Source organism: Lonchura striata, chromosome 7 (genome assembly GCF_050655825.1).
Source record: "Lonchura striata isolate lonStrDom1 chromosome 7, ASM5065582v1, whole genome shotgun sequence".
NCBI lineage: Eukaryota > Metazoa > Chordata > Aves > Passeriformes > Estrildidae > Lonchura > Lonchura striata.
Genome location: NC_140709.1, coordinates 19,842,350 through 19,869,778, shown reverse-complemented (window position 1 = coordinate 19,869,778; position 27,429 = coordinate 19,842,350). Strand labels below are relative to the sequence as shown.

The 27,429-nt window shown below is 38.1% G+C and overlaps 2 protein-coding genes across 11 annotated transcripts in view; both read right to left on the bottom strand.

Annotated features, from left to right (window-relative positions):
• Window positions 1-10,527, bottom strand: part of MYO3B (myosin IIIB) — a 197,044-nt gene extending 186,517 nt beyond the window's left edge. For 3 of the 7 annotated variants that reach the window (XM_085584410.1, XM_085584406.1, XM_085584405.1), the window contains exons 1-2: window positions 5,046-10,527; window positions 4,809-4,845 (exon numbers count right to left, since the gene is read on the bottom strand). In XM_085584410.1, the coding sequence (XP_085440536.1) occupies window positions 4,809-4,845 (37 nt within the window). In that variant the 5' untranslated portion in view covers window positions 5,046-10,527. The remainder of the gene's footprint in view (window positions 1-4,808; window positions 4,846-5,045) is intronic. The other 4 variants (XM_085584407.1, XM_085584408.1, XM_031505414.3 and 1 more) reach the window with 3 other exon arrangements.
• Window positions 10,528-19,148: 8,621 nt separating this feature from the next.
• The window catches only part of UBR3 (ubiquitin protein ligase E3 component n-recognin 3), a 104,133-nt gene continuing 95,852 nt past the window's right edge, over window positions 19,149-27,429 (bottom strand). For all 4 annotated transcript variants that reach the window (XM_085584372.1, XM_085584373.1, XM_085584374.1 and 1 more), the window contains 6 exons: window positions 27,293-27,400; window positions 26,666-26,776; window positions 25,679-25,855; window positions 23,861-24,070; window positions 22,195-22,334; window positions 19,149-21,577 (listed from right to left, as the gene is read on the bottom strand). In XM_085584372.1, the coding sequence (XP_085440498.1) occupies window positions 21,460-21,577; window positions 22,195-22,334; window positions 23,861-24,070; window positions 25,679-25,855; window positions 26,666-26,776; window positions 27,293-27,400 (864 nt within the window). In that variant the 3' untranslated portion in view covers window positions 19,149-21,459. The remainder of the gene's footprint in view (window positions 21,578-22,194; window positions 22,335-23,860; window positions 24,071-25,678; window positions 25,856-26,665; window positions 26,777-27,292; window positions 27,401-27,429) is intronic.

Genomic DNA, 27,429 nt, shown 5'->3' with positions numbered 1-27,429 from the left:
CCTAAAATGCTGTTTTTTCATTTCAGTTCTTGTGGAACTAATCACATAGCAAAAGATGTGCCCCTGGACACAGCATTTATACAAGTTAAAAAAATCACCCTAATTTAAGATGGGGAAAGTGGGGAGTGGATTCTTCACCACAACAGTTTCCAGGGAAAGCACTTTATCTGATTTAACAAATAGATAAAATTGCATGCTCAGGTGTTCCTTGTATGTTTCATCCCCAGTCTTTCAACCTGTCACAAAGAGCACTCACTTTCCAGCTCAGTAGATGAATTTTCTATTCTGAAGGTCTTCTGGCAGATTGGTCAACATGTGTTCTTTTCACAGCAGCCAATTTGTTGCTATGAGGGAACATGAAATCAAACATGTTTTCTTGGAAGTGCTGCTGAATTCTGTCAAGTTCCCAGCTGAGCAGCCTCAAGCCATCAGAAATCACCATATTACCACTTTTTGCCCAGCTATTAAATCAGTTTGTTTCTCTGCATTACAATATCTATTATTATGGTCAGTCACCATAGTTCTTCACTCTTGAAACTGGAAAGAAGTCAAACTATCCCAAGTGAGAAGCAACTTAGCCTTACATTAATCATCCACATATTTCTTTAGTTTATCGTTAGCTGACTTCTGCAGAGCCTCCAAACATGCCAGCATACAAATTGCTTCTGGAGCTATAAAACAAACATCAGCAAGGGAGTTGCACTGACATCACTTTCCTACATATTAGCAGTTGTTAAATTCAAGTCACTTAATCTAACACCAGTCCTTCCTCCTCAATTGATGACAATATACACGATGTTCAATACAGCAATCAGTTTAGTTTTATACTCATTCTTCACTAGGACAGTGTCTTGCTACAAACCATGAGGCATCATACTAGATATAGCTTATAAGCAAATTGCTTACCTTTTGGCATATATAATATGTTCATTACAAAACAATGGAAGGTGAACAGCTGAAAACATCCTTTTAATTTAACTAATGGGGAATTTTCCTCATTAACATAGTTGCAAATAATTTTTAATGATTTTCCGAAAGTAAAGAAGATAAAGTGATTTTTAAATACTCTTAACTTTTGAAGATACACTCTTTTTCCTTGAATTCATTTTTAATGAATTTAAAATTAATTAAAAGGAAGTTTTCTGAATTATGTACTATATCTACTGTATTTATCTCATCATCTCTCCTGGCTGACCTCTCAGAGCCATTAATTCAATGCTCCATCTGCTACATTGCTCATAGGGCAGATGACATTTACATTAGGTTTGTTTCCTCAGAAGAAAATATATTGGAAAAGGTAGTCAGACAGATCATTTCACAGGCTAAACATAAGTTATAAAGATCATTCATGTAACTATGACAGAAATGATAAGAGAACAAGTGGAGACGACAAGAAGTGCACCAAACATGCCCTCTTTGTTCAAGTGAATTTGAATTAATCACATCTACCATTCATCCTTCCACTGTTTAATGTAACAGTGTAAAAAATACACCAGGAGACATGAAAATGGCCATCCCACTCTATATATTTTATAACTCCTCCTGCTTTATGCATGAAAACTGCTATCAAAGGCAATATTGCACTCTTTCAATATCAGAAATAAGGATTTAATTTTTTTTTTCTTTCAGAACAGATTTTATACCAATTCTGTAGAGCAGAATCATGTATCAATTAGCTCAGTGACAAGTTGTATGGACATACTACGAAGTGACAGGATTGTCCCATGGCAGAGAGGAGGTCAGTGAATATTACTCACATCCAAGACTGTCCAGTAACACATTTACAGATCAGAATCTTGAAGAACCCTGAAGCAGAACAGCTTCTGCTCTCCCTATACCTCCAGGTTTTAATACTTTTTAAGGTATTAAAAAAAATGCAGTAACTGGGACAGGGAATTTTGCAACAATTTTTCTTTATTCTGAAAAAAATACTTCACCTATATGGAATAACAGATTTTAAAAATGTTTTTTAAAACAAATGCCTCAGTAGGATGACAGATTCTGCAAAATCTGCAGTGAGCTGCTAGGCATTTGCACAAAAATAATTTTCTACCATCAGCCAGAGTCTTGGTATGTTCAGAGGACTGACCTTCAGGATACCTTAATTCTATGGGCAAACTTTACTCTGAAAAATCATTGTACTACACTAAGCTACTTCTCCATTTCCATTTTTTCTTGTTCATAGTAATTCTTACTTTGTGTTAAAATTTTGTATATATTCTGTACATACTTACAAACAATAAAAAAATGAGAGAGAGTGAAAGAGAGAGGGAGAAAGAGAGGGAAAGAGAGAGGGGGACAGAATTACTGAAAATGTTTGTCCTGTCTTTCAGGCCCAAATTAATCACAGTTCATTTCTACCCTTCTGTCCATGCCAAGCTGGGTAACAGAGAATAGTAGAAAAGGAAGACCATGGAAGAGATTTAGAACTCTCAACAGTGTTGGTCACCAAAGACTAATAGAACAAATTATTCTTACAGTGAACTACCATGAACCATTTCCCTCCTTCTGTCACATATTTGCACAATGCCTAAGCTGAGGGTTGAAGTAGCAGAGAACACCACCAGAAATCAGAAAACTTTTCACCTGGAAGAGTTCAGTAAATTCTGCTTGTGCATGGAAGTGTTTAGGAAACAAAACAGTGGATGGGATTTTTCTTTTTCTAAGTAGTCAAATGTAAAGACAAGTTTCCCTTTGGGATCAGGACCACTCTTCTAGTTCTATACCTACCCAGAAAATAATGAGTGGAGACAGCACTTCCAAACTCTTTTAAGCAGCATTTTCTGTTGTTTCAAATTCCAGTGCCAGGAGAAAATATTCCTTAAATATTTCTACATTTTCCTTTATTATCCACAAAAAGTGTCAGAGATGCCTCTACCTTCTTGTACCTATTTTTACACACAACATATCATTTCCATATGAATCTCAAATCTCTACCTAGAGTCTGCTTACAGCTGTACTTAAGCTGCCCATGGTAAAACAAGTGACTTCCTAATTGCAAGATACCTCCCCCACTGTAGGATATTATAAATCCTTTACCAAAACATTCACAATATGCTGCTTATTAGTAACACAGAGTCCTCCTAAAAAACTCTTCTGCAAAAAACATCTATCTCCTTAAAGTCACAAGTAGAAAACACAACACCTGGAACAAGGAGATGCAGTTAAAAAGCTCTATTTGAGACATGCACACCTGGGTCCAAATGTAAGAAAGAGAAAAGGCTGGGAAGGCAGCAAAGGTAAGGCACAACTGCAGTACAGCCTCCATCATAGAGTCAGAACTGTGTCAAGGATAGAGTAGAAGATTTACTTAGTACCATGACAATCTGATACACCCTGGGCTTAGAGCAGCCTTACCAGTAAAGGTATCATCACTGCACTCCACAAGATCCTCCATATAGTCCCCAAAAAACATTCCTACGTTTACAAGTCACAAAGCATTTTGGAGAAGAAGCTGTGGCATATAATACAAATCACTGTGCATTCTATAGATATATCTGTCTTGCAAAAACAGCTTTGTCAAGGACACAGGCATCTGCTAGTTAACAGGAGTCAAATCTTTTATACACATGGATAACTGCATATCTCTGCAAAAACTGTGCTAATCTAACTACATTTTGTCTTGCAAGGGTGAAGATCACCTTAGTGCGACAGTGCCAACTGTCTTGTCATTAGCTCCATTATCACAATGACTTAAAAAGGGCTATTCTTGTTACTATACACATACATAGGTATTCCATGCAAGAATTTTGGGCTTTTTAAAAAGAGCTAACACTTACAATTTGCAAATCCTTAGCTGGAAATTGTTACCTACAACATTAATATTTTCAGTGAATTGATTTTGCTTTTTAAAATTTTTCATAATGAAATCCCCACGTTTCATTTCACAATAGGTTGACACTGACAGGGGCATGAATCTTGATGAGAAAGAAAGCTACCATTTTATTTCTTTGGCAAAGAACCCAAGCAGGAAAAGGTATACCATGAGTCAATTCTTCAGACAGGAGTTATAATGAAAGCAGTACAGCCTGTACTATTCACAATCCATCCTTTCTTATTGTAGCAAGGTTGTAAAAGCTTATTCCTCCTCCAATACTCTAGGCACTGCCCCACATCATAACTATCAACACTACAAAATCGTAAGTCAAAACTAATAGCCTTTAAGGTGTGGTTTATAACAATCACTCTTTTGAAGGAAGCTAACAGGTAAGGTCTGTAGAAACTAAGCAAAGAGTTACCTAAAAACTGTATCTAAGAATTTTCCCAGTCACAGAGATTTGTATTTCATCATGCCACATACCGCTCAGTTCAAAAGTCTCTCTCCAGCAAGTAGTTTCTGAACAGCACTAGAAACAGAAGGGGCTGGAAAAGCCAAAATTGCATGGGCAGTTCTACCCCTAGGGAATATTCACAAATGGAAGTACACCTCTAGTGCAACCTATCAAGTATAGTTGAAGTTATAGCTACAGAAAAGTATGAAGGCCTCATTGCAAAGCAACAACTGTCAGCAACTGTTACATTTTATTACATGTTCTCCGTAACTTTCACAGTGTTCTTGGCATTAAAATGAAATGAGGAATCAGCTATCTTGCCCAGCTCACTAGCTTGATTTCATTACATGAGAAAGAAAAAATATTAATAAATACAGCTCCAAACAGAGGAACAATCACCAGCTACCAGCTGACATCTCTAAGACAATTATGTTAGCATAATGAGACAAGGATTTGTCCATTTTGTGGAAGTAAGCCAGAACACATTTAGTTTTTCTCCGGGGTGCCACAGATGATGACATGTAAAAACTTTCTTACCTAAACTGGTTTGCTTCAGGACTTGCTGTGTTCTCATCTGTTGCAACAAGAAACAGAAAAAGCAAAAGCTTGACAGTCTTCAAGACACTTGAGATCTCTGGCATTTTTCCAGATATTTCAAAGTAACAGACTACCCAAGCTAGCAATTGTTACAAACCTGACTGCATTATAATTCTATTCCAAAGCTGACTAACAACAAAAGACAACAGGTGAAAAACTAAAGGTTGAATTCCTTACCTGACATAGCTCCTGTTAGCCATATGCTCAACCCAGAAAAATGTACTGTCTCTCTGAGCAATAAACCTACAATAGGCAAAGGCTGAATTATTAACAAGAACATGAGGAGGCCTTAGAAGCACATGATGAATGAAACAGAAATACAAAGCTTACAGTCTGATTTAGTTTGTAAAGGAAACTTAACTCAGTTGATCTGTTTTGAACACCAAATGGCATACGGAAAGAAGTAGGATGGTGCTTTATTGTAATGCTGGGGAATGGTGAACACAGTCCTTTAAACTGTCTTCATACCAGTCTCTCATGATGTAGAATTTGACTAAAATAGAAAAATATGATTTTTATTATATGGTGGTCGTATACATTCCCATTCCACTGGTCATCTCTCTTTTCAGTCATTAACTGCTAATGTACTTCCAACACTCTATTCTGGCCTCCAGCTTCTTGTACCAAACATTGTAGATATGCTCTTCAAGCAACTTACAACTGCACTGATACGGTCTCTAGGTTCATTCTGTATTTCAGGTTTAAAATTGGGTCATCCAATTAACTTTTAATATGGCACAGCAGGAACGAAAGCTACAGATATCTGGGCAAAGGCTGGAACTTCTTTTACGTAACAACTTCTCTTACAGAACTTCTTTTACGTAACTTTGGATACTGCTGATAGCAGCTAGAAAGTACCAACATAAGAAACCTTGCCAGGACAAATGGAGATATTGACACCATTTATCCTCTCAAGAGAGAATTTTCTAGTTCCTCTGTATTCTGTTCGGCAGAATTCTTATTACTTTCAATGCCCTGAAGCAGACACTAATGATTAGGACAGCATTCAGGAAAAATTACATTATCTGTCCAGGCATTTCATACTGTTCCATCTAGATGTTAAGTTCCTAATTCTAGGGGTGGAAGACACAGGAATCATCTTAAGTATACAAATGTGAATATCTACATGGAAGTTGGACATTTAAACTGACATTCACAACAATGAGAAAATAGTACCAGCATATGGAGCCTGGAGGGGAGCATCACTCAGGAAAAGAAAGTCCTTGTCTTCATAGTGCCTCTGGGAAACTGGGACCATGAGATTTAACTTCCTTACTTAAATATCTCCCCTTACTTGGAATTCCCCTTTCTTTCTTATACCTTAATCTCAACTCCCTCCAGGTTTGAATCACAGGCAGCCACAAGTAAAGTGGCTGGTTCCCACCTTTAGACACAAAGGAAGATAGACATTTAGTTCCTGAATTACAAAGATTAATATTAGTTCCAGGTACATACAAGGCAGGAAGCATGTGTTTATTAACAGAGATACTATCTGCTTTATACAGTCTACCTTACTATTTAATACACTATTTTCAGTCATTGCACACAAGGTGGGAATATAATTCAGCTCAGATTAAATACAACCAGATTTTTTTTTCTCACCAAAATGCCCAATGTATTTAATGTATTGTTGAAGCTTTCAGCCATGAACACTGACCCCTCTGGAAATTATATCCCTTTCAAGTGTTTCAGGTTGCTTACTACAGAAATCTCCAGAGGTTACTGCAAACATTGCTCTGGGAATTGGAGGGGTAAACAAATCACTATTATTTCTGCCACAGCAGTGGCATGAGACTGAAGGAGATGAAATTTTCTTGTAAATTCTGGAAAGCATATGTGATATGTGAAAGATCAAAGCAAAACAAACAAAAAAAGAAGTCCATGCAGAATATTAGGAAAACAGCTGAAGAGACTGATAGCAGTAATTATGCCATTATTTCAAGTGGGCTGAACAAATCCCACACTCCCCAGTGTACTCAATGCTCCTCTCTCCACAGTCAGTATGCTACCATGCTTCAGGAGATGAATAAAGTTTCCTGAATTTTCATCTATTGCATAAGATATATTATAAAATTAGCTTAGCCCACTGTTTTCATAAATGTAGTTCTGCAAATGTCTACTTTTTCCACATACAGCATCAGTACTCCCTCTCCACACAGCAGGATAGAGGCCATGTCTGAAGAAGAGACTAGATGAGGGGTGGAGGAAAAGAGGACCAGTCAGCAAGAAGCTATGACACCACTTGTTCCTTACAAAGCAGCAGCACCAGTGAATGAAAAATGTGGTACTTCCTCTCCCCTCAGCACATGCCATTACCACAGGTCAATTCTCAGCTGTGTTCAGCAGAGCTTTTCTCTACTGTATAGCATTCAGATGAAAAAGCTCAGCCTTACACTGTCAGTCATTTATCCCAGAGCACTGCCATTCTGGCTACAGCCATACAGCTTTTCAGCTTTGGCAACAGGAAAGCATGTATGCCCTTATACAATACATTATTCAGAGAAATTCTCTTTCCCAGAGAGGGAAAAATTCCTTGCAGCAATTTTGCACAAATAAACAACAGAAGTTTCTCAAATTATCTTCCAGATTTCTGATGTGGTGCTGTGTTTCTTCACTATTTATGTCACATGTTCAATTCTCAAAACAAAAGCTGTGCAGAGATGTGAAAGATGTATGAAAAGCAGAACAAGTTAGGAAGAAACTAGTAAAAGAGTGATTTAATGCATTTTATTTATCCATCTTCATTTCTACCTGAAGAGCAGTCACCCCACTGACCACAGAGGAATGGATGTTTCCCTCAGCTGCACGCTGTAACCCCTGCAGTGTGACATCACCCTCACTGTGTCCTTTTAGATTTTCCTGCTGCAGCTCCCTTAATTTCTTCCCATCACCCCTCTCCATTGTAGGAACTACATGGCTTTGTCAAACAACAGAGACATAATCCATCACAGCAAATGAATCCTCATGTTGGATTCCTCAGGTTAGCATTATGAGGAATACGCCTCCATAATTTCATATGTAATACAGGAGTCTTTACTAAAAATGCCACTCTGAACTTGTATCCTGGATGAATGCTAGTGCCACTGCAGCTTGTTTATTCTGCTGCTCACAAAAATTAGAACACTAACAATAAAAGAAAAAATCCTACTGAATGAAGTGCTGATTCTTCCTGGAGGTGCAGAGCATTCCCAACTTCCCTACAGCAATCAAGCCCCAGACATCTTTCTTTTCCCTGGCTCTATATTACTGAAGTTCAGGTATAGAATAGTCTGGTAAAAAGTTGAGTGTTCATCTGTCCAGTTATGCTCAGGGTTTGTAGGAGGCTTTTTTCTTCCTTCTCCTTTTCTGTTACTGATCCATATGCCCTCCTCCCTTGTATATCCTTGGATAATGAAAATTCACTTCTAGGGGCAGGAAGTTTGGGGAAACTAATGAAAGACAGCTACAGGCACAGAATATATCTCACTATGTGCGTCCAGATGACAACTTAAAACTAGGGCTAGGTTAAAAAAACCCCAAACAAAAACCAAATCTTTAAGCAGAACAAAAGTAAACCACTATGATAACTTTGAGGACTTCAAACTCCCTTCCTATACACAAATGTTCTTTGATTACTCTCACAGCACGGCACAGTGCATCAGCACTTAATTCATCACCCTCCTCTTCTCCAGTTTCTCAGTGGCCAGAAGGCTGGTAATGACAGTAACTTCTGTCTTTGTAACACAAAATGTTTCTCTTCCCCAGACAAGCCTGCACTCAGGAGTCCCTTGTTAGTGAGCCTTCCCAGGCATTAGCACAGCAAGAATCATTGTCTTTGTCCAATGAACTTTTTATTAGGAAAGCATTTGGCAAAAACACTACAAAACCAGTCCTGCAAGTTCTTAAAGCAACCAAATAGCTACTGCACTGCTAACTGAATCCCTCTTCTCTGTAGTTAGAAAGTCAATAATATAGATACAATATTTCTTCTAATCAAGAATTTTGGATGGTACTGGAGAATTCTCTTACCCTGCACATACACCTACAGGGCAGCACATAATGCTGAAGAAGGAATCACCCAGTGGCCCTCTCTCCATTGTGCACAAACACAGGGCTGGAGATAATGTTCCTACAGCCTCCTAACCATGGAACAGCATGGAGCAGCACATATCAGAACAGAAGTTCATCTTTTCCCTGTTTCTAAAACAATAAATTTGCACTTAAACTGACTTTCCATTTTTAAAAGGGTCTGAAATGGCTATTAGAAATCTATAACCACCTTGACTCCTAGCCGATTACTAGATGAAAACCTTAGCCCAAAGGAAAAATAGCTTTGCTTGGTTCAAGCCACGATTTTATTGTTTGAATAAAACTTGGGTGAATTCTATTTTCATTTTTGTGTTACAATGTCAATAATTAACACCAACTTGGATTAACAGTTGAAGGATTAAATTATATAAAGCTGGAATATTAACTGCATTACAATTTGAACTTGACACTAAGAATGAGCTGGACTTCAATTTAGGAATATAAAAAGGGTCTTGAAAAAGGATTTTATGTGTTTTCAGAACGTATTCTGCAAGACGCCACAGTAGGTTAAGATACAATTTACTGCTTTTGATAGAAAAAAATTCAGTAACTGCATCTAACTTGCTGACAGTGACCTCTATTACCATACATCATGCTGAAATTTCTGTACAAGAACATAACTTTCCACCTAATAATTCCAGAAAACCTCAAAACACCGATCCTTGGCTTTCAGGACAAATAAATTGAAATTACAGAGTGCAGCTTTTGAAGGGGCAGATGAAGTAAGAAAACCTAGCTTTTAAAAATGAAAACTAAAAACCATTTTGTATTCACAAAACTAAATGCACTACTTCAGAGAAATAAATAGGAAGACATTTTAAGTTAACCTTATCTCAATCTGTGTGCAGCATTGTTTATGGATAACAGTACCTTTCCTTTCTTTTACTAATAATTGCATACCTGTATGTACCCAGGAGGAAAATTTGCTCAAATGAATTTATCAAAGTGTTATCATAGTATTTGCAATGTATATAATGGTCCGCTAGTTACTATAGGTTGCTTAAGGAAAAACTATATACTAGAGCCAGATCTATTTAGGGAACTTACAGAAACTTTTCTTCAGTTATTCACGGCCTTGTCCCGATGGGCCTGAATCCCGTGTCACGCCTAGTTACTTCTTGCCTTGTAGTATCTTCTGCCATTTTTAATCATGGAGATTTTGTTTCCCTGAGCATTCCTTACCTATGATTGTGGAAAACCAGGTACAGCTGTGCGCCCCCTCGGAGGCGGGGTACGCGCACAGCCTCAGCACAGCGCTCCTAACCGCGCTGCGCCCGCGTGCCCGACCCGGCTCAGCGGGGCTGAGCCCACCTCCCTTCCCCGCCACAGTCCGCGGGGTGACAGCGGACTTCGCAGGGGCCAGACCGGCTCCCGGCGACAGCGACAGGCCCCGCCAGCAGCGACTCGCTGAGGAGGTGACAGCCCCTGCCCCGCTCTGAGCGCCAGAGGACTGCAAGGCGGATGGCGAACGCCATTTCGAAGCCCTTCTCGGCTGAGGCGCGACTCCCCCCCAGCCGGCGGCGGGCGACCCCGCAGGGCCTGGCGGGAGGCTTTTATTTGGCTCTTTATTTGGCGGGAGGCTGCCGGAGCCGGGCACAGCGGGCAGGCGGGGCTCGCTCTGCCGGCGCGGCCGAGGGGCCGGCCCCGCCGCCCGAGGAGCCGCCCCGCCGCCCGCAGCCCGGGCCGAGGAGCCGGCCCCGCCGCCCGAGGAGCCGCCCCGCCGCCCGAGGGGCCGCCCCGCCGCCCGAGGGGCCGGCCCCGCCGCCCGAGGGGCCGGCCCCGCCGCCCGAGGAGCCGGCCCCGCCGCCCGAGGAGCCGCCCCGCCGCCCGAGGGGCCGGCCCCGCCGCCCGAGGAGCCGCCCCGCCGCCCGAGGGGCCGCCCCGCCGCCCGAGGGGCCGGCCCCGCCGCCCGAGGGGCCGGCCCCGCCGCCCGAGGAGCCGGCCCCGCCGCCCGCAGCCCGGGCCGAGCGCCGGGCCCCGCTCGGGGCGGCGGGAGCGGTGCCCGGCCCCTGAGGCAGCGCGTGCCGGCCCTCAGGGCGGGGGCTGCCCGGAGGGAAGGGTGAGGTTAGTGAGCTTTGACGGAAATAAAACCCATGCGTGGATGGGTATAGCTAGCAACATCGCTGGGAGTAAACGCCTCAGTCCCCTCTGAGCATTCAGTTAATTGTGGAAAACAATGAATTGCGAGCACAGCTCCGTCTGTGCTCTGAGAAATGGGTCCTGGTGAAGGAAACAGTTTTATAAAGCATTTCTTCCCCTTAAGGTGTGAGGACGGGAGAGAACTCCCGTCTTTGGGCTTCTCCTTTTCTACCTCTTTGATTTGAGTTCGGTCATACCCAATTTTCAGGTTGATTGATGAGAAGAAATTCAGGTATGTATTTATCTTTGAGATTTTTCTTTGTTTACAAAAAATCTTAGAATATCGGGAGGCTATTCTTTTGCTCGATATGCCGATGCTTTTTCCAAGCGAGCACATCACGTACGCTCCCTCTCGCTCAGCTTCCTGCACCAGTTCTTTGCCTTTTGCCAGCCCATCGTGCGCCTCCTGCGCCGCGGCTGTGACGGGACCCGCCCCGTTCAGTGTTAGAGAGCGGCCGCTCCAACACCAGCTCCGACACGGGCCGACTCGCTGCACAGCTTCCAGTACCGCTTCGAACGTGGTGGTCGTTCTCATCTGCATTTCACAAGTACGCTGTAAGCTTCATGACAAATTAAAAAAAAATAAAAGAATAAAAAAAACGTAGGAGAGCTTTATATCCATAAATCTTTTCATATTTATTTAAGATGCAAACTTTAAAGACTGAGGACCAGTGGATTTCTCTGCAAAACTCTTTCAGTACTACCTTTAAGTGAAACTACCATTGTGACCAAGGTGCAGAAATTTATTTTACCATCTTTTGATTAGTGAATTCTGTGCTTTGTAATCTTATAGATACACTTTTTGCCTGTACCATCCACATTCTAGTAAATTATGTCAAGATAATCCTTTATCAAAACTGAAAATAACTGATGTAAAAAACTTGATTCAGATGGTCAGTAGAAAATGTGAATCCTAAGCATTTTCTGAGTTTAGCCCATCACAGCATTAGAAAGAATCTAGGTGATACAAGAGTCTCTAAAGTTTTGCTGAGCATGTCACACTACTGTTTTGTTGAAATTTTGTCAGCAATTGTAAAATCACAGAATCAAAGTTCAAAGGGTCCCAGAAGGATCATTAAGCCCAACTCTTAAGTGAACAGCCCTGTTGTATACAGAATTATGTAGACAGTGTGACAACAAATATAGACAGAAAATAGTAATATAAGACATGAATCTGACCATTAGAAGGTTGTTCAAGGTAGATCCATATGTTTAATCCTATATGCCTGGAGTTTAAAGTTATACTTTAAAACATTAGCTATGCATGAGGTTCTGAAATGTGAATATTTCTTACAGTATAAGAAGCATCAAGATTCAGCAAAATTAACATATTCGTGCAGTATTCTGCATGTATGCCTTAAGTGTTCCTCATTATTCTCAAGAATTCATTGATAATCAAAACCAGAAGCTCTAAGTATTCCCACATTTCTCCCAGATTCTTATGTTAGTTTTTTAACCATAGGAATTTCCTCATATATTGCTACATAATTTTGGCTCATGGAATCTAGAACTTGTGAGTTCTGTTACAAAACTAATTTGTTTCATAATTTTCTTTATTTATCTCCCTGTACCTACTTGTTTTGTTCTGATGCTGATAGTTTTTTATCCATTTTCACTGGGCCCTTGCTGTCCAGCTAGAATCATGTTTCCAAACATTGCCTGTTCAACATACCCATTTACAGTCAAGGTACAGTCACAATGGGTGACTAAACTGGGTTGGAGCTACATAAGTGCCATGTTTACATCCCCACTGGATTTCCAAACACACAGTGGTTCTTCCAAGATGCAGCAATCTGCATTGTAGTGGCTTTGTAAGTATAACTGAACTTTACACCTTGCCAGTAGAGTCATCCATGAATCACTGAAATACCATAATACCAAACTTGAAAAGAGAGCTAAATTTATTGCAATTTAAAACAATTAAAAAACCTCCAAACCCAGCCCAACCCCCCCTTATCTTAATCCAGACTTCTGCATTTCAGCAGGAAGAATTATTGGATCTCTAAACCCTTTGATTTTTGTAATGTTATACAAAGTAACGTTAGTGTTTGCAGTAATGGGAAAACTTGTCCATCCTAAACTACCATTTATAGGAACATTGCTTATTCTAAAGCCAGGCAGAAACAAGTAATGTTAAAGTGCAGCTGTTACTTTCTGTTGTTGCTAGCAGATCTCAGGTAGAAAAAGAACAGCTCTTAATTGTTGTAGTACTTCTGATTATAAGTGCAATATTGATAGATCTGTTATACAATTCCTACACTAATGCAAGTCCTTCTTAGCCTTACTTTAGACTGCATTAGAAAATTAAATAAAGTGTCATTTATATGGTCATGGCTAGATGCCAAAAGGTGAAAAGCTATTATTAAATTAAATGTTCTAAAATGCTATAGCCTCAAGAACTGAATGGAAACAATGTATTTCATAAGCAGTAAATAATTTACAAAATTTAACTGATGAGCTTATCCAAAGTGTAGTCCACAAAAGATTTCAGTTGCAATACTAGGATTTTTTGACAATCTATTAAGTTTTAAATTGTCATACAATACTGACTTGTAGAAAAATATGTAACCAACAAATTATAAATGGAAACACTTTAATCATAAAACATATCAGTACAGTGGAATCTATGCTTTCTGTAAGTAAAAAGTTGTGATGCAGTGTCTTACTCTGATTTATAATCTTAAAATCTCCTTATCTAAATGGATATACACAAACATTATTCACTACAGTAAATCCCTTTAAAAGTTAGGATTTCTTGCTTTTTAAATACCTGTTCATCTCTGTACATTTTTCTTTGCCCAGAGATGGAGTTGCCATTACAAAGAGAATGCATGATTGCATTAAGCTACAGACATCATATACACTGGTGAATCAGAATTTAACGTAATTATACCAAACAGGTTTGCTGGAAGGGAAAAAGAGAGTGCTGAAGACTTTAAGGACACTGCTGAAATGCGTACTGCTTTCATTAATATCTTGAGGCAGTTCTGAATTTTGGGTATGCAGATAACTGCACCCATATGTGAACTCTTAAGCAGCCAAGTTACTGTGTATTGTGTTTTATTGTCTTATCCTACCAGATCACACAGGTGCTGCTCCAGTTTTCCTTTTTTAGCTTTTAAATAAATGCAAATGCACTTTGTTTAAAGGTTGCCACCATTTTGAAGAAAAGAAACTGTGCAAGAAGGTGGGTAGCCAAGATCTTGTGGCAGTTATGTTTTTAAACTGACATCTGAAATGGCTTTATCTACCTTTAATGTGTCTGTGCATACCTGTATGCAAAGACTGTTGCCCTAGCTGAGACATCTAGCTTTCTTTTCTTTTGAACCAGTCGAAGAAAAATCCTGACTAGGAAACTACTGCATTACCTGAATACTGAGGACAGAAAAGGCAAAACAACTGAGTTCTGCTGCATGAATCAAAACAAAAAACAGCAAAGGAAACTGAAAAGGAGAAAACCTCCATTCAAAAATTCTTCAATAGTGAAGGAAATTAAGTATCAGCAATATTAATGTAGGAGTGGGTTCCACTGTCTCTGAAATCAATGGAAGCAGTTCAGCCCTTAAAAATCACAAGCACAAACTGCAGACTTCAGGCAGACACCTGGAAACAGAAGCAGGGGAGATGCAATGTCTGGTGTAGGGATAGCAGTGAAATGTAAATAGCATTGCTGAACTGAAGTGACTTGGAATTATATTGGATTCATTCCTAACTAAACTCCAGATGAAGGTGACTCAAATTACTTTTTTAAAAGCCACCAACAGAAATACACCTAGAAGAGCCTACACAGTGTATACTCTAGGTACCAATAGCCACAGAGTCCAGCTGGAAATGTGTACCACAAATCCTATGAGGAACAACTGAGGGAGCTGGGTTTGTTTAGCCTGGAGGAGACTCAGAGGCAACCTTTTCATTCTCTATAACTTCCTGAAAGGTAGCTGTAGTCAGGTGGGGGTTGGTCTCTTTCTCCAGGCAACAACTGACAGAATGCCAGGACAGAGTCCTAAGCTGCATCAAGAAAAATATAGGTTGGATGTTAGGAGAAAGTCTTTTACAGAAGGAGTGATAAAGTACTGGAATGGTCTGTCCAGGGAGGTGGTGGAGTCACCATCCCTGGATGTATTTAAAACAAGACTGGATGTGGCACTTGGTGTCATGGTTTAGTTGAGGTATGAGGGCATGGGTGGGACTTGATGATCCTGAAGGTGTCTCTTCCAACCTAGTGATTCTGTAATCTGTTCTGTAACATTACCCAAGTACTGTAAAATTACTCTTTATTCTGCAGAGCTGGAGTGTGATGCTCCAAGAGTAATCCTTACTCTTACTTTGTGAAGCTTTCTTCACAGAGGCAGAAGTAGTGTAACTGGGAATGCCATTACAACATCTCATAGCTAATTCTTATTTTTTAATTATTATTGCAGAATCACATAATAACCTGACTTGGAAGGGGCCCACAAATATCATGGAGTCCAACTCTTAGATCTACATGGACCATCCCCAAGAGTCACACCATGTGCCTGTTGTTACATGTAAATCTATACATTTACCCTTAGTGAATGAACATCTGAGCAAGTGAGTGTCCGGTATCACTCAATGCTACATCTGAGCACATAGGACATTAACAGTCAGCTGGAAGGTGAACTTACCCAAATAACCAAAGCGCCTTCTCCTTACACTTTCCCACAGGCAACATTTTACCCCCCACTATAGTACAGAAAATAAAAAGCTGCAGAGGAAAGAGTAAAATGAGATGGTATTTCACATTAAGAATATCTTATGTAAATTCCCAATTATGCTGTACACAATAGGAGTGCTGGGGAAGATGTATCTACAGTTCTTTATTTGCTGTTTTTCTTCTTCCAGCTAATGAGTTCCCTTAGTATTTGAAATCCATCTTTGCTGCCACACAAACGTAAATCACTTGAATGGGCTGAGCTTTCTTCTATTTATTGTTGCTAGGGAACCACCTTGGTATTCACAGACATGTCTTTTGACATATGTTTCAGAGGACAAGATGCAACACAGCTCTGCAATATACAGTGAAAAAATGTACTGCAGTATTCTTGGAAATGCTCTCCCGCAGAAGAGCACTGCTACTGTACCTTAGCTTCTGATTGCTGTGGATTTCTTGTCTGTTTAGACAGACTGGAATTGTAAAATTGCATGCAGTAATTTGATTAATAGTCCCTAATTTTGCCCAGGATTAAAAGAGAAAGAATGCTAGTCTGTGAATTAATTGTTGCTAAAATAGCATCCTTCAAAATTTAAAAAAAAATACTCTTGTATAAGGGAAATGTCTGTAAGAAGTCTTGCTATTAAGTTATGTAATAAAAAAATACCCAATCCAAGTAGGGAGAAAGTGGAAGTGTGACCCTATTTCTGAGTAGCCAGGTATCTGGAGGTTAGTTGAATTACATCAGTCACCTGCTGTAAGTATTAGTCATACAAATACTGCACTAAGTATTGAAAGGCAATAAGCTTCTTTAACTCTCAGAAATACTTATTTCTTGAGATAACAGCTTTTGGCAGGACAAAAAAGATGATACAGAGATATTGAAGAGGTATTATTCTGTCCAGGATCATGTCTGACTATGGGAAACAACCCCATTTTAGTTTCCTGTTGATTTTGATTACTGCCAACATATCTGTGTGAGGAGGGAGATTTGAGGTTGAAGGCAGCAAAGTTTGAAAAAATGCAAAAAGCAGGAACATGAGACATGCAAGGGCCATATCTCACTTGAATTCTGAGTGCACATTTATATTTATTGACAATAGAAAACCCTGCTGCCTGGATTTGCTTGAATACCAGTTGATACAACATTATAGAGCAGAACTTACTGATTCAAACAGGAGGTGCTCCTGTTGGATAAAGGACCTTACAAGTTGAGACAAAACAAGCAGGATAAAGCAGACAGCTACAGAACCTAAAAGAATACTTAACAGTCCCTTCAATTGTCCTGAAGATCTTAGTTTAACAAAGCCTACATGTCTGTATTTTATATCATGTGTATGTTTACACCAGCATTGTCACAAAGTACCTTGTTGCAGAGCTGAGATTACAATACCAGCTCCATACTAAACTCTCTTGAGAACAATGGGAAATTGTCCTAGAACAAAGGCAGTTTCTTTTAGGGCCTGTGGAGAAAACTGGAAAAAATGCAGTTAAATTTTCAAAGCTGATGTGTGACAAACCTAAAATGACCAGCACCATAGAGCACAAAAGCAGCCAATCTCTACAAACTAATTTTCAAGCTGCACCCCCGTGGCTATCTCTGCTTTAAGTACCCTGAGAAAATCCAATTTATTTGCAAAGTGTTGCTGTACAGTTGCAGAGGACTCTGCAGCTGGTTTAGGTTTCTTTTTTTGTGTAGTACTACACAAAGCAGTTGCATATACAACATGGAGACAACAAAGGCATGACAGAAAGGAGAGCTCCAGTCTTTCAAGGAAGCAGAAGGAAAGTAACTCTACGCAGCAAACAGTATTAGTGGCTTCAACTGCAAGGTGCAAAGTATATTCCTTGACACCTGAAAAACAAAGACTCATTATCTACTTTAGGTATTTGCCAGTATTACAAGTAATCCCTGAGAACATGTTCTGATTTGGCAAGTGCTTCAGTATACACTCGTGTTCTACATTCAAATGTGACCTGTGCATATCTGGTCACCAGATTTAAGGCCAAAATGTAGGGACAATAAATATCTGACCTATACTTTTCTCAGTATTGGGCATGAAGAATGCTTGTTTTTTTTTTCCAGCTCTAATTAGGTTATCTTGCTTTGTTTTAACATTAAAAAATAAATCCATCCATGAGTAATAAGTCCAGCATCATTGTTTTCAATCAAAATTATTAAAAAACATAGTAGTAATGAGTCAAAGGTACCCTGTAATGGGAAATGCATTAGACATTGCAGTATGAGAAGAAGCAGGGTAAGCTACAAGGCTGAAGTCACAGCAGCTTCTCAGCCTAAGAGAATTTGCAGGGAAACTACTGTCCATCTGAGAAAAATGCAAGTAGGGGCTTTGGGCACTCTGCCCTACCAAAAGGAGACATTGATCAGCCCAGCAGTACAGATCTCACTTACTGCAGTGAGCAATCTCGCTCAAACAAAAACAAACTCAACACAAATTGTCACACGGAGCCAGCCTCATCCGATTAGGTGCACTTCCTTATATCCTGTGGTTGTAATTTAGAACTGTGAACCTCCACACACTGGCACAGGTTATTCCTGTGGGTTTCTTTGCAAACAGCATAATTTCATTCTCATCTATGCTAATAGTCAGACAGGGCCCATTCATCACTGTCCACACCTCCGAGGAAAGAAATTGAAAAACAGGACAGCAGAATCTGGGTTAGATAAAAATTAGATAGAAATCATATCAAGATCACCACAAAACTCAAGTCTCCTCTGGCAGCTATGTACACAATGTGAACTGATCTAATGTGATTCTGAAGTAAGCAATTACATTTGTCAGATACGGTACAAAAAGATCCTATTTTTAAAAGAAAAATGTAACTTCATTGTGAAATACTGTAAGTTATAGAAGATTCCATTGCAGAGGTGATGAAAATATTAATAAAAAAATGCAGGTCACCACTGAAAAAGGAAATATGCTGTTATCCAAAGGTCAAGGCCAAAAGAAGACTGTTCCACCAAATCTCTCAAAGGTCAAAAGAAAAGAAAAAACCTAATACATAAATATTACATTCATCAACTTGAAGTAACAGTTATTCCATAATAAGACTTGACAGAAAAGATCAAGTATTTTTCCCAAAAGTAGTTTCTCAACTCAGCAATTTAACTTTAGCAGTTTGCAGCAGCAATGCTGTAATAGTGGGAATACACTTAAGCACTATTTTAAGTGCTATAGTTATGAGTAAAATAATCCAAATTACTATTGCAAAATACATGACTGTAAGCAACAAATTAAAATACATACCAGGTTTACTCTCTATGCAAAAAACTTTGCATGCATAAGGTTTTAACATTTAAATAACTGCCTGGCTATTGGGTGGAATTCATTGTCATTCTGGATTACTGGGGCAGAGAAAAAATTTCATGAACACACAGATTGACAGTAGACTTTTATTAACATATCTTACAATGCCAATTATTGTATTCCTAGTTTTGTACTCTTCTGATGTGTTATAAAGATTGATTTAGAGTCTACAGTAATGTACTGTACTTAAATGATCATTCATACAGGATATCACACCAGAACATTTGAGACACACACACCACTCTAGTTTGGACCTGTTATTTTTCAAGGTTAGCTTAATAAAGTAGGATTTAAAAAGTTATGGGGGAAATAAAAATCCTTGTTTAGCAGCATGCAAGGATATTCAAGTACAATTTTTCAACCAAGAAATTTTTTGTTGTTTTTAAATGGACTGGTGACTAATTCACCAGTACTATAATAACCACTATGAAATACCCAAATGTTGAAGTTAAGGCTAATAGTTTTACTTCACATCCATATGCACAATCAGAGATCATTCTGTTTTAAATAAAACACAGTAATCAAATTCTGGACACATTATCTCTTGTAAATAAAGCATTGGAGCTTCAAACTAAAGATCACTCAAGTTCATGAGCCCTGTAATAATGTTATGCTGGCAACGTACAGAATCTTTTTGCTCTTTAACCACACTTACAAAATGGCCTGATATTCTTAATGGGCAATGCAAAAATATCACAGGCAGAACTTATAATACAGTATCAAAAAAGTAATATTTTGGAAAAGACACAGCCATTTAGTCAGTGAAACAGAGTAATTCTAATCTTATAGGAAGTACTGTAATACTTTTGAAATATATATATATATATATTTATATGTATGTATAAAAAACAGTATCCTTTATTGTAGGGTTTTTCAAATTGCAGGTATCCAGAAAAACTCATCCTTTTCCTTCGGTGTGTTCTTGATTGCTATACAGTAATTTTATTTCCCCTATACACTTTTCACTAGATAATGATTTCCACTGGGGAATTGTTTTCTTTGTATATGTGGCTTTATCATAAGATGTTTTTATTTTACACATACAAAGTTTATTTTACACACAAGCTGTGGGAGTCAAAACTACCAGGAACTGCTTGGTAGTACTGTATGAAATAGCCCACAAATGTCCAAGACTTGTGAAAAACAACAGTAGCAATATATTACATACTAGTATTTTGACTATAATCTTTCCTACCTACTTACGCTCTGGGTTTTAGCCCAGTTATGCCTCTTCTCAAGAATGTTTTAGTCCTCTAAGCATAAACTGTTCTGGCATCCATCCAGTGAGGCTGCACATGCACTGGTAGCTCATCTTGGCTACCTCTGTTGAATTTTCTTTTTTTTTTTTTTATTTTTCCTTTTTAGGAAACCAAGCAGAAAGAACAGTGATTACTTTAAACAAATACAATATTGAGGAACCTCCTGAAATGGCAGTAAATTATGTTTCATTTCTAGAATAGCCTGCACATTCCTAATGCAATCATTCTGAAACATACATCTGGTTTGGAATGATAGGCAGGCTTATGGTTATTACTCTTGTAACTGGGATCTGCTATGTTGGGCACCATACAAATTCCCTATATACAGCAATTTCTGTAAGTTATCATTAACAATTTATTCAAATGATATGAAAAAAAGAAAAGCTCCTTCCTGGAAAAAAAAAATGAAGACAGAATGTGTGTTCTGGATTACATGAAGAGCAGTAAGATACCTAATTTACAGTTATTTCATTTACTTATGGAGAAAAAAAAATGAAGTTCCTGAGAATGTGTAAGTTTTCAGTAATGCCTGAAATATTTCAATAGACCTCTATAAGTGAAATACTCTTTAAAATTCACCTTCCAGACGAATTATTACCATGCAGTCTCACAGTCGTTTTACAGACCTAATTACAAATGCCTATCAAGTCAAAACCTCAAGCCAACACAAAAAAGGCAAAGAAATTTTATCCAACATATTTAGTAGATGTAATAGACATATGCACCGTTTCAGCAAAAATTGCTAAAAACTCAACTCCATGCAAAGAAAAGTAAAACCCAGAGAGCTACCCCTGGAGCTTCTAAACAACTCCAAGTAAATTTGTGCTTCTTAACAATAATGGACTTTAAAAAACACAAGAAAAATCGACTACTGAGTGCAGTAAGATTGCTCACACCATTTTGAGGATTTAATTTCAATTATTGTATCATTCTTTTGTAGCAACAACAGCTCATTTTGCACAGATTTCACATGTTGACAAAGTTCCATTTCCCTTTTATGCCCATAACCACTTCCACCTCGAGCCAAGGAGCTAAACTCCCATTCAGTTAAAGCTATGTCAGTCAAAATGCATTCATTCATGGTAACAGCAGTTATATGGTGTGCAGATGATGATGACGATGATTTACAAGCCATTATAATGTGGCCCCCATCTTTTATTGATATGATCAAAAGTATGAGACACCCACTGCTGTTCAAGCACTTTGTATCTTTCCTTGCATATGTACAGGGGTTTACCACGTCTGTGGAGGAAAAAAAAAGGAAAGAAGAAAATAAATGGTTAATACGCCAAGTAAATGGAAAGATGCTTCATTACATAATCAACACAATACTCATACAACTTTCTTGCAGGGTAAACATGCATTTTTATTAGTGAGGGGTTTTCATTTTTGCTTCTGGTAGTGTAACTGCCAGGACTTTCCTTCCTTACATTGGATAGCAGAATCCAGAAACAATCACTTGTTCTCTCAGTCAGGTGTAGCTTGGAAGTCATGCTCCATCCCTACACCAAAATCCAGCTGTATTGTTTGATAAAAGGCCATACGATAACATTGGGAGATAAGTGTTTCGCAACATAACAGAATTAACCACAGCTGGGAATGGCAACATAGAAATCTGTCTGCTGGGCTCCTGGTATAACTCCAGTGATCATGACTACAGCACCTCTGGGTCAAAAAATCCTCAAAAACCCAAGCCAACAAAAGTCAGAAAAAATGTCTAGAAAAAGTATAAGTGCTTGTTCCATTTTTCCACACAAGGAAGGTTAAGATCTATTATTATCAGCTATTGCATGTTACAAGACAAAGTTGATCTACAAAGAGGCACCAACAATGAAACACAGCTGTAATGAAAACATTACCTAAGATCTCTGTCTTCTTCACCATGTGCATCGAGATAAACAGAACCCCAAAGGCAGAAACGATGGCCTCGTATGATGATGATTACGGATGCGTTAATCAAAAGGAATATTCCTGTCCCAGCTCCACAGTTTTGAGAATGCTGTAGTTATGGGTGTAGAAAGGCAAGAGTGCAAAGATTCTGTTAATATCTGTCAACTTCGTAACAGAAGAAATTTTTAAAAATATACTTTGTTTTCCTTCAAATACCATGCAGACATTATTAAGAGTTTGCCAAAGGATAGCCTGCCCCAAAATTTTCCACCCAAACTAGAATTCAGTGTCTTGTGCTGCCATAACACCACCTGCATATAAAAATGTTTCCCTGCACAGCAAGGGAGGATATTTGTTACAATGTAAAAAACTGAATTACAAAAAATAAGCAAAAATATTATGTACAATATTTTGAATTTGTTGTTGTACAGCAAACTGTAGAGGATTAGCAAATATTTTTCACAGATGGCAAAAACAGGAGAAAGTATTTAGAAGAACTTAGTATTACCTCTTTTACAACAGTCTATATTGTTAAACATGTGCTTTCTCTATCCATGTTCACAGATCTAGTCTATGGCTCTGAAAATCTAATAAAATTTTTCTTTTAGCAATTCTTGTTTTGTTGAATGTGTCATTTATCTCTGACTACCACAATCTATATTCATCAATTCATTTTAGCAATTAAAAATGCACCCTTCCTATATGGTTTAATTACAACTACAAGCTATAATCCCATGAACTACAACAAGAATTATTTAACTATATGAATTTTTAATTACTTTTTAAATAACATTGTGTTTTCATGAAGCTTGAAACCTTAAATGTAACTATAAATTCTACTGTAAATTTTGCCCACCCTTTATTCTTCTACCATATTAGCATAATGAGAGAGAAAGGAGAGTTCAAACAATTTCAAAACAGTCCAAAATCTCTCTGACATTTTATGCCCCATTTGTAAATATCTCTCTAACAAACTGCTCTCACAGTTCTGTCAAGTCCATATAGTTCCAGTCTTCCCCTAACTGTTCAATGGAAGTAAAAAGAAAACCTATCAAAGCAAACCTTTATTACAGTCTGAAAAACAATAATAGATGTCATCCAACTCAGGCTCCTTATATGCTGACTAGAAAACTTTGCTACTGAAAAAGTCAAAGACCTTAAATCAGCACCTACGTACAGTCTGTAGATCTCTAGTAGGTGGTTGGGTATCAGAAAATACTCAAATCAACAACAGACTGGTTATTTAGGTACTTGGAAAGCAAGAAAAAAAACAGAGGAAAATTAAAATAATATATGAACAACCCGAGTGTAAATAAATTTCAACTGGCTGTGAATGAAAACCACGTGTCAACATTACACACAGTGGCTTTCTAGGACTTTCACAAAAAGGAGAAATAGGTTGCTATGCAATTAAATTGTCCTCCAGAATCTAATCTAGGTGTATCCCTCAGAAATAAGCACTAAACTCTACAACGGGGAGTTAGACTAGATGACCCTTCAAGGGTTCCTTGAAGGGTCTCAAAACTACTCTAAGATTACATAAACACATTTTGAAAAGAAAACCATCAAAACTAAGAAAAAAAAAATCAGTGAGTGTGAGAATCAATTACAGAATTTGAATTAACTCTCTCTTACCAGTACACATTCACAGTAACTCTGTTGTTTACAGCATAGTCCTTTCAAGCATACAAAAGTACCACAAACTAAACAAACAGCAGGATCTTTAGGAACCTTGGTACAAACAGAACAAGTTTTTCTGTGATAATACTGAAAAATGGTATTGTAATTCTCAGGCAACTGAAGGAGACGTGGCAAGTCCCACTTAGGTTCCTGGATAAGCAAAGCCTACAAATAAGGTAAGAATATGTATCAGTTCAGACAATTTTTTAAAACATTCATATTTTCTTAAAAAAAAGAGATTACCAAATAAAAGAAACATGCAGTTTAAAAATAGCTCATTTCTTTTGCATTTCACAGATTTAGTAGTCAAATGTAGCCTTGTAATAGTCACCTGCTCCTGGATGATTATCCTACCCAACTGCAGTCATGTTTCATTCTTTGTAACAGGTACAAAATGGCACTAGCCTTTTCCCCAGGATGTTTTCTAAATGTGACATATTTTAAGTGCAAAAACCTTCACAGCTAAAACAAGAGGATTAAGAGTCACCTACAGGAAAGACTCTTAATCCCTGCACTAAGTTTGCTTGGCAGTATCAAGGTGTTACTCCCAAACTCTGGCACTGACTATGAAAGCTGTCTCCCAGGTAAAATTTAGACTCAAATTTTCAAAAACAGAACTGAAGTTAATCTCTGTAAATGATATTTGAAGATATCTGCCCATTTTTCAAAACTGTACTGGACACACGCCATTAAGAAGTTACCAGAACTCACAATTTTTGATAAGACAGGCACTACCTGTCTTAAATACTACTCTGAAAAGCTTAACTCTTCTCATTTGCTCTTAAAATCACTGTCCAATTTTATGTTGGGTTTTTTCTTGGTTGGCTGTTGGGGGGTGGGGGTTAAAGAGAAACACGTTTTCCTTCAACATAGCAATTTTTTTCTGTGTTTATAACTGATGGGAACAGTTGTCAGATGGGATCTTTTTTGTAAGGTCCAAAAATTTTTTTACGAGTGCATGACCTTGAAACCTAAATTGCAAAAAAAGAAAAAAAAGAGAAAGAAATATTGCAGTTGAACCTGGTTACTTTCCAACCATGGGAAGAATGCTATAAATTTCACTGCAATCTATAATGTCTAACAGATTATCAGAAACTGTATTTTGAGATTAATATGGGTATTCAAATTTTCATAGGAATAATCATGTTGCAGAGTGAGGAATGCATCTGGCTTTCCCCTGACACCACAGATTTAGGAGAGGGGGACTTGAATTTGGGATGCAGCTTTGTAATCAAAACAATGCACTCATGTTGAAACATTTCCATTTCACAACTGATTATTTCAGTTGCACTAACTCAAGTCTTGGTATTATTTCTTTAACCTTCAGAAAAAAGGTACCATCTTTCATCAGTAACTATTAAACAGATTTTAACCTTTTCATCTTTTTCAGTTTTGCAACTGAAGATGCAATGTTTTACAGTAAATTAAAACATGCAAGGAAAAGTTCTGATACCTATTTTTCTTAAAAGTTTCTATTACCCTTTTTTGGCTGCAGGTGCAGAAGATAGATGCACACTTAGCATCACCTAAGGATGGTGTTTCTATATTTTGTCTCCAGCAGTTATAAAAATCACACAGGTCTTCTTATTCCTGTTTTTAGCCAATTCAACCCACATCCACCTCTTAATAATTCCCATTACAATTTCTCTCTCACTTGCAAGTTACATTTTCTGATCCTTAGCCAAAGCAACAGTATATGCACATAATGAATCAAGCAATAAATAGCTGCTTCCATATAATGAATATTTTGGAAAAAATAATATTGCTACATACCTTTACTTGATCTGGATGTCTACCTGCAAATGAAGCCAGTTCTGAGCACCACTGTGATATCATGTCAAATGCTGGCACTGGCCAATCAAGACAAGAGGCACTGGTGAACTGATGAGCTGACTGAAAAGATGGTAATAGACCCAGGCAGCTTGCAAGAACGGTGAATTCTTCATCTTCCTTTTAGTCATGAAATCAGAGAGGTTTAAATTAATACCTAGACTCTTAAATTTTTAAGTAGTTTATTAAAAATAGATATATTTCAATAAAAAAGTATTGTAGTATTAAGATGCAAATAGTCATGCTTAGTGACACAGGAAGGTTCAATTTCACCAGGTAACATCAAACTGGACTCTTGAAACAAAAAAATTGTCATAAAAAAACTCCAAAACCAACCAACCAAATTTAAAACCTCCACCCAAAGCAAACCCCACAAACAAAACACAACTCCCCCAGAAAAACCACAAATCCAAAAAAAACCAGAAACAAAACAAGAAAGCCCCAAACTCCACAATAATTTGTTTTCTGTTTAGCATCCCAAACTAGCTAACAGCTGTTTTACAAAGGAGCTGATGTTGAGGCAAGGAAAAGAGGGAGCTGACCTGAAGTAAACTAATTAGTCATAGAACTTAAACATAATTGTCTGCTGATGCAATGTCTATAAGAATGAAGTATTCAGCGGCATTAAGAAAATCAGTACTGAATTCCATTGTGTGTGGAATTACACCATCTCTGCAAATGCTGGACAAGTTTTTAAAGTATGTGGGTATTTTACGAGACAATTACCTATGACCTAATTAAATAAGCATGACTGCTGAAGTTTAAGAATATAATACCATATTTTGAAAACTGCAGTGCTATAATATATGATTTAAAAAAAAAATCTTAGGATAGAAAATGTATACCATGAAAAAGACAACCTTAAAGTTCTAGTTTTTGATCTCTAGCTTTTATATGAAAACATTTGAGTGTGTCCTTCTCATTCTGTACCTGACAACTAGGCAAATCCCCTCCAAAGAGGTGGTGTTGAAGAAGGCTTGTGATCCTGAGGAAAGGCAGGCAGAACTGCTGCAGATAGCACTCTACAGAATCCGGATTTACCTAGACAGGAGGAAGCTATTACTAAATTCTGTCCCAGGTAAATTATCCCCTAGCAGGGAAAGTCCAACATGAACCAAGTATTTTTTTAAGCATATTATATAAATGACTGCATCAAACATACATTCCAAAGGCCAACATTTCACTAATAATCTGAAATACCTCTGTCAGTTTTCTTCCCCCTTGACAAATGGATTTTCTACTTAAATATTCACTTTTTCAAGTTTCTGAATGGTCTTTCATATTTATGATTAAAACCCATATATATTATTAAACCTGCAATTATAAGAAGTATTTGTCAATAACTTTTCTCAATGTGGCACTGACCACATCTGATATTATTAAAAGAGACAGAGGTATTTGCAGAGGCGAACTGTCCCAAAGGGATATGCTTTGATCTAGAAAATAAAGAGCTGTACTGCAAGTCTTTAGCAAGATCAGAGAAAAATCATTATAACAACGAGGCAAAAAAACTTCAAGGGGATGTTCTGGATAAATTTTCCAGAAATTTGCCAGTACCACTGCTAGTTCTTCAGTCTCTTCTTCTTCATATATCTTCCCCTTAGACAGTTCACTAATCACATGACCCAGCAACACTTCCCAAGACTTTTCTCCACTGGATGTATTCTGCAAATGAGAAGAAAGGAAATCCAAAA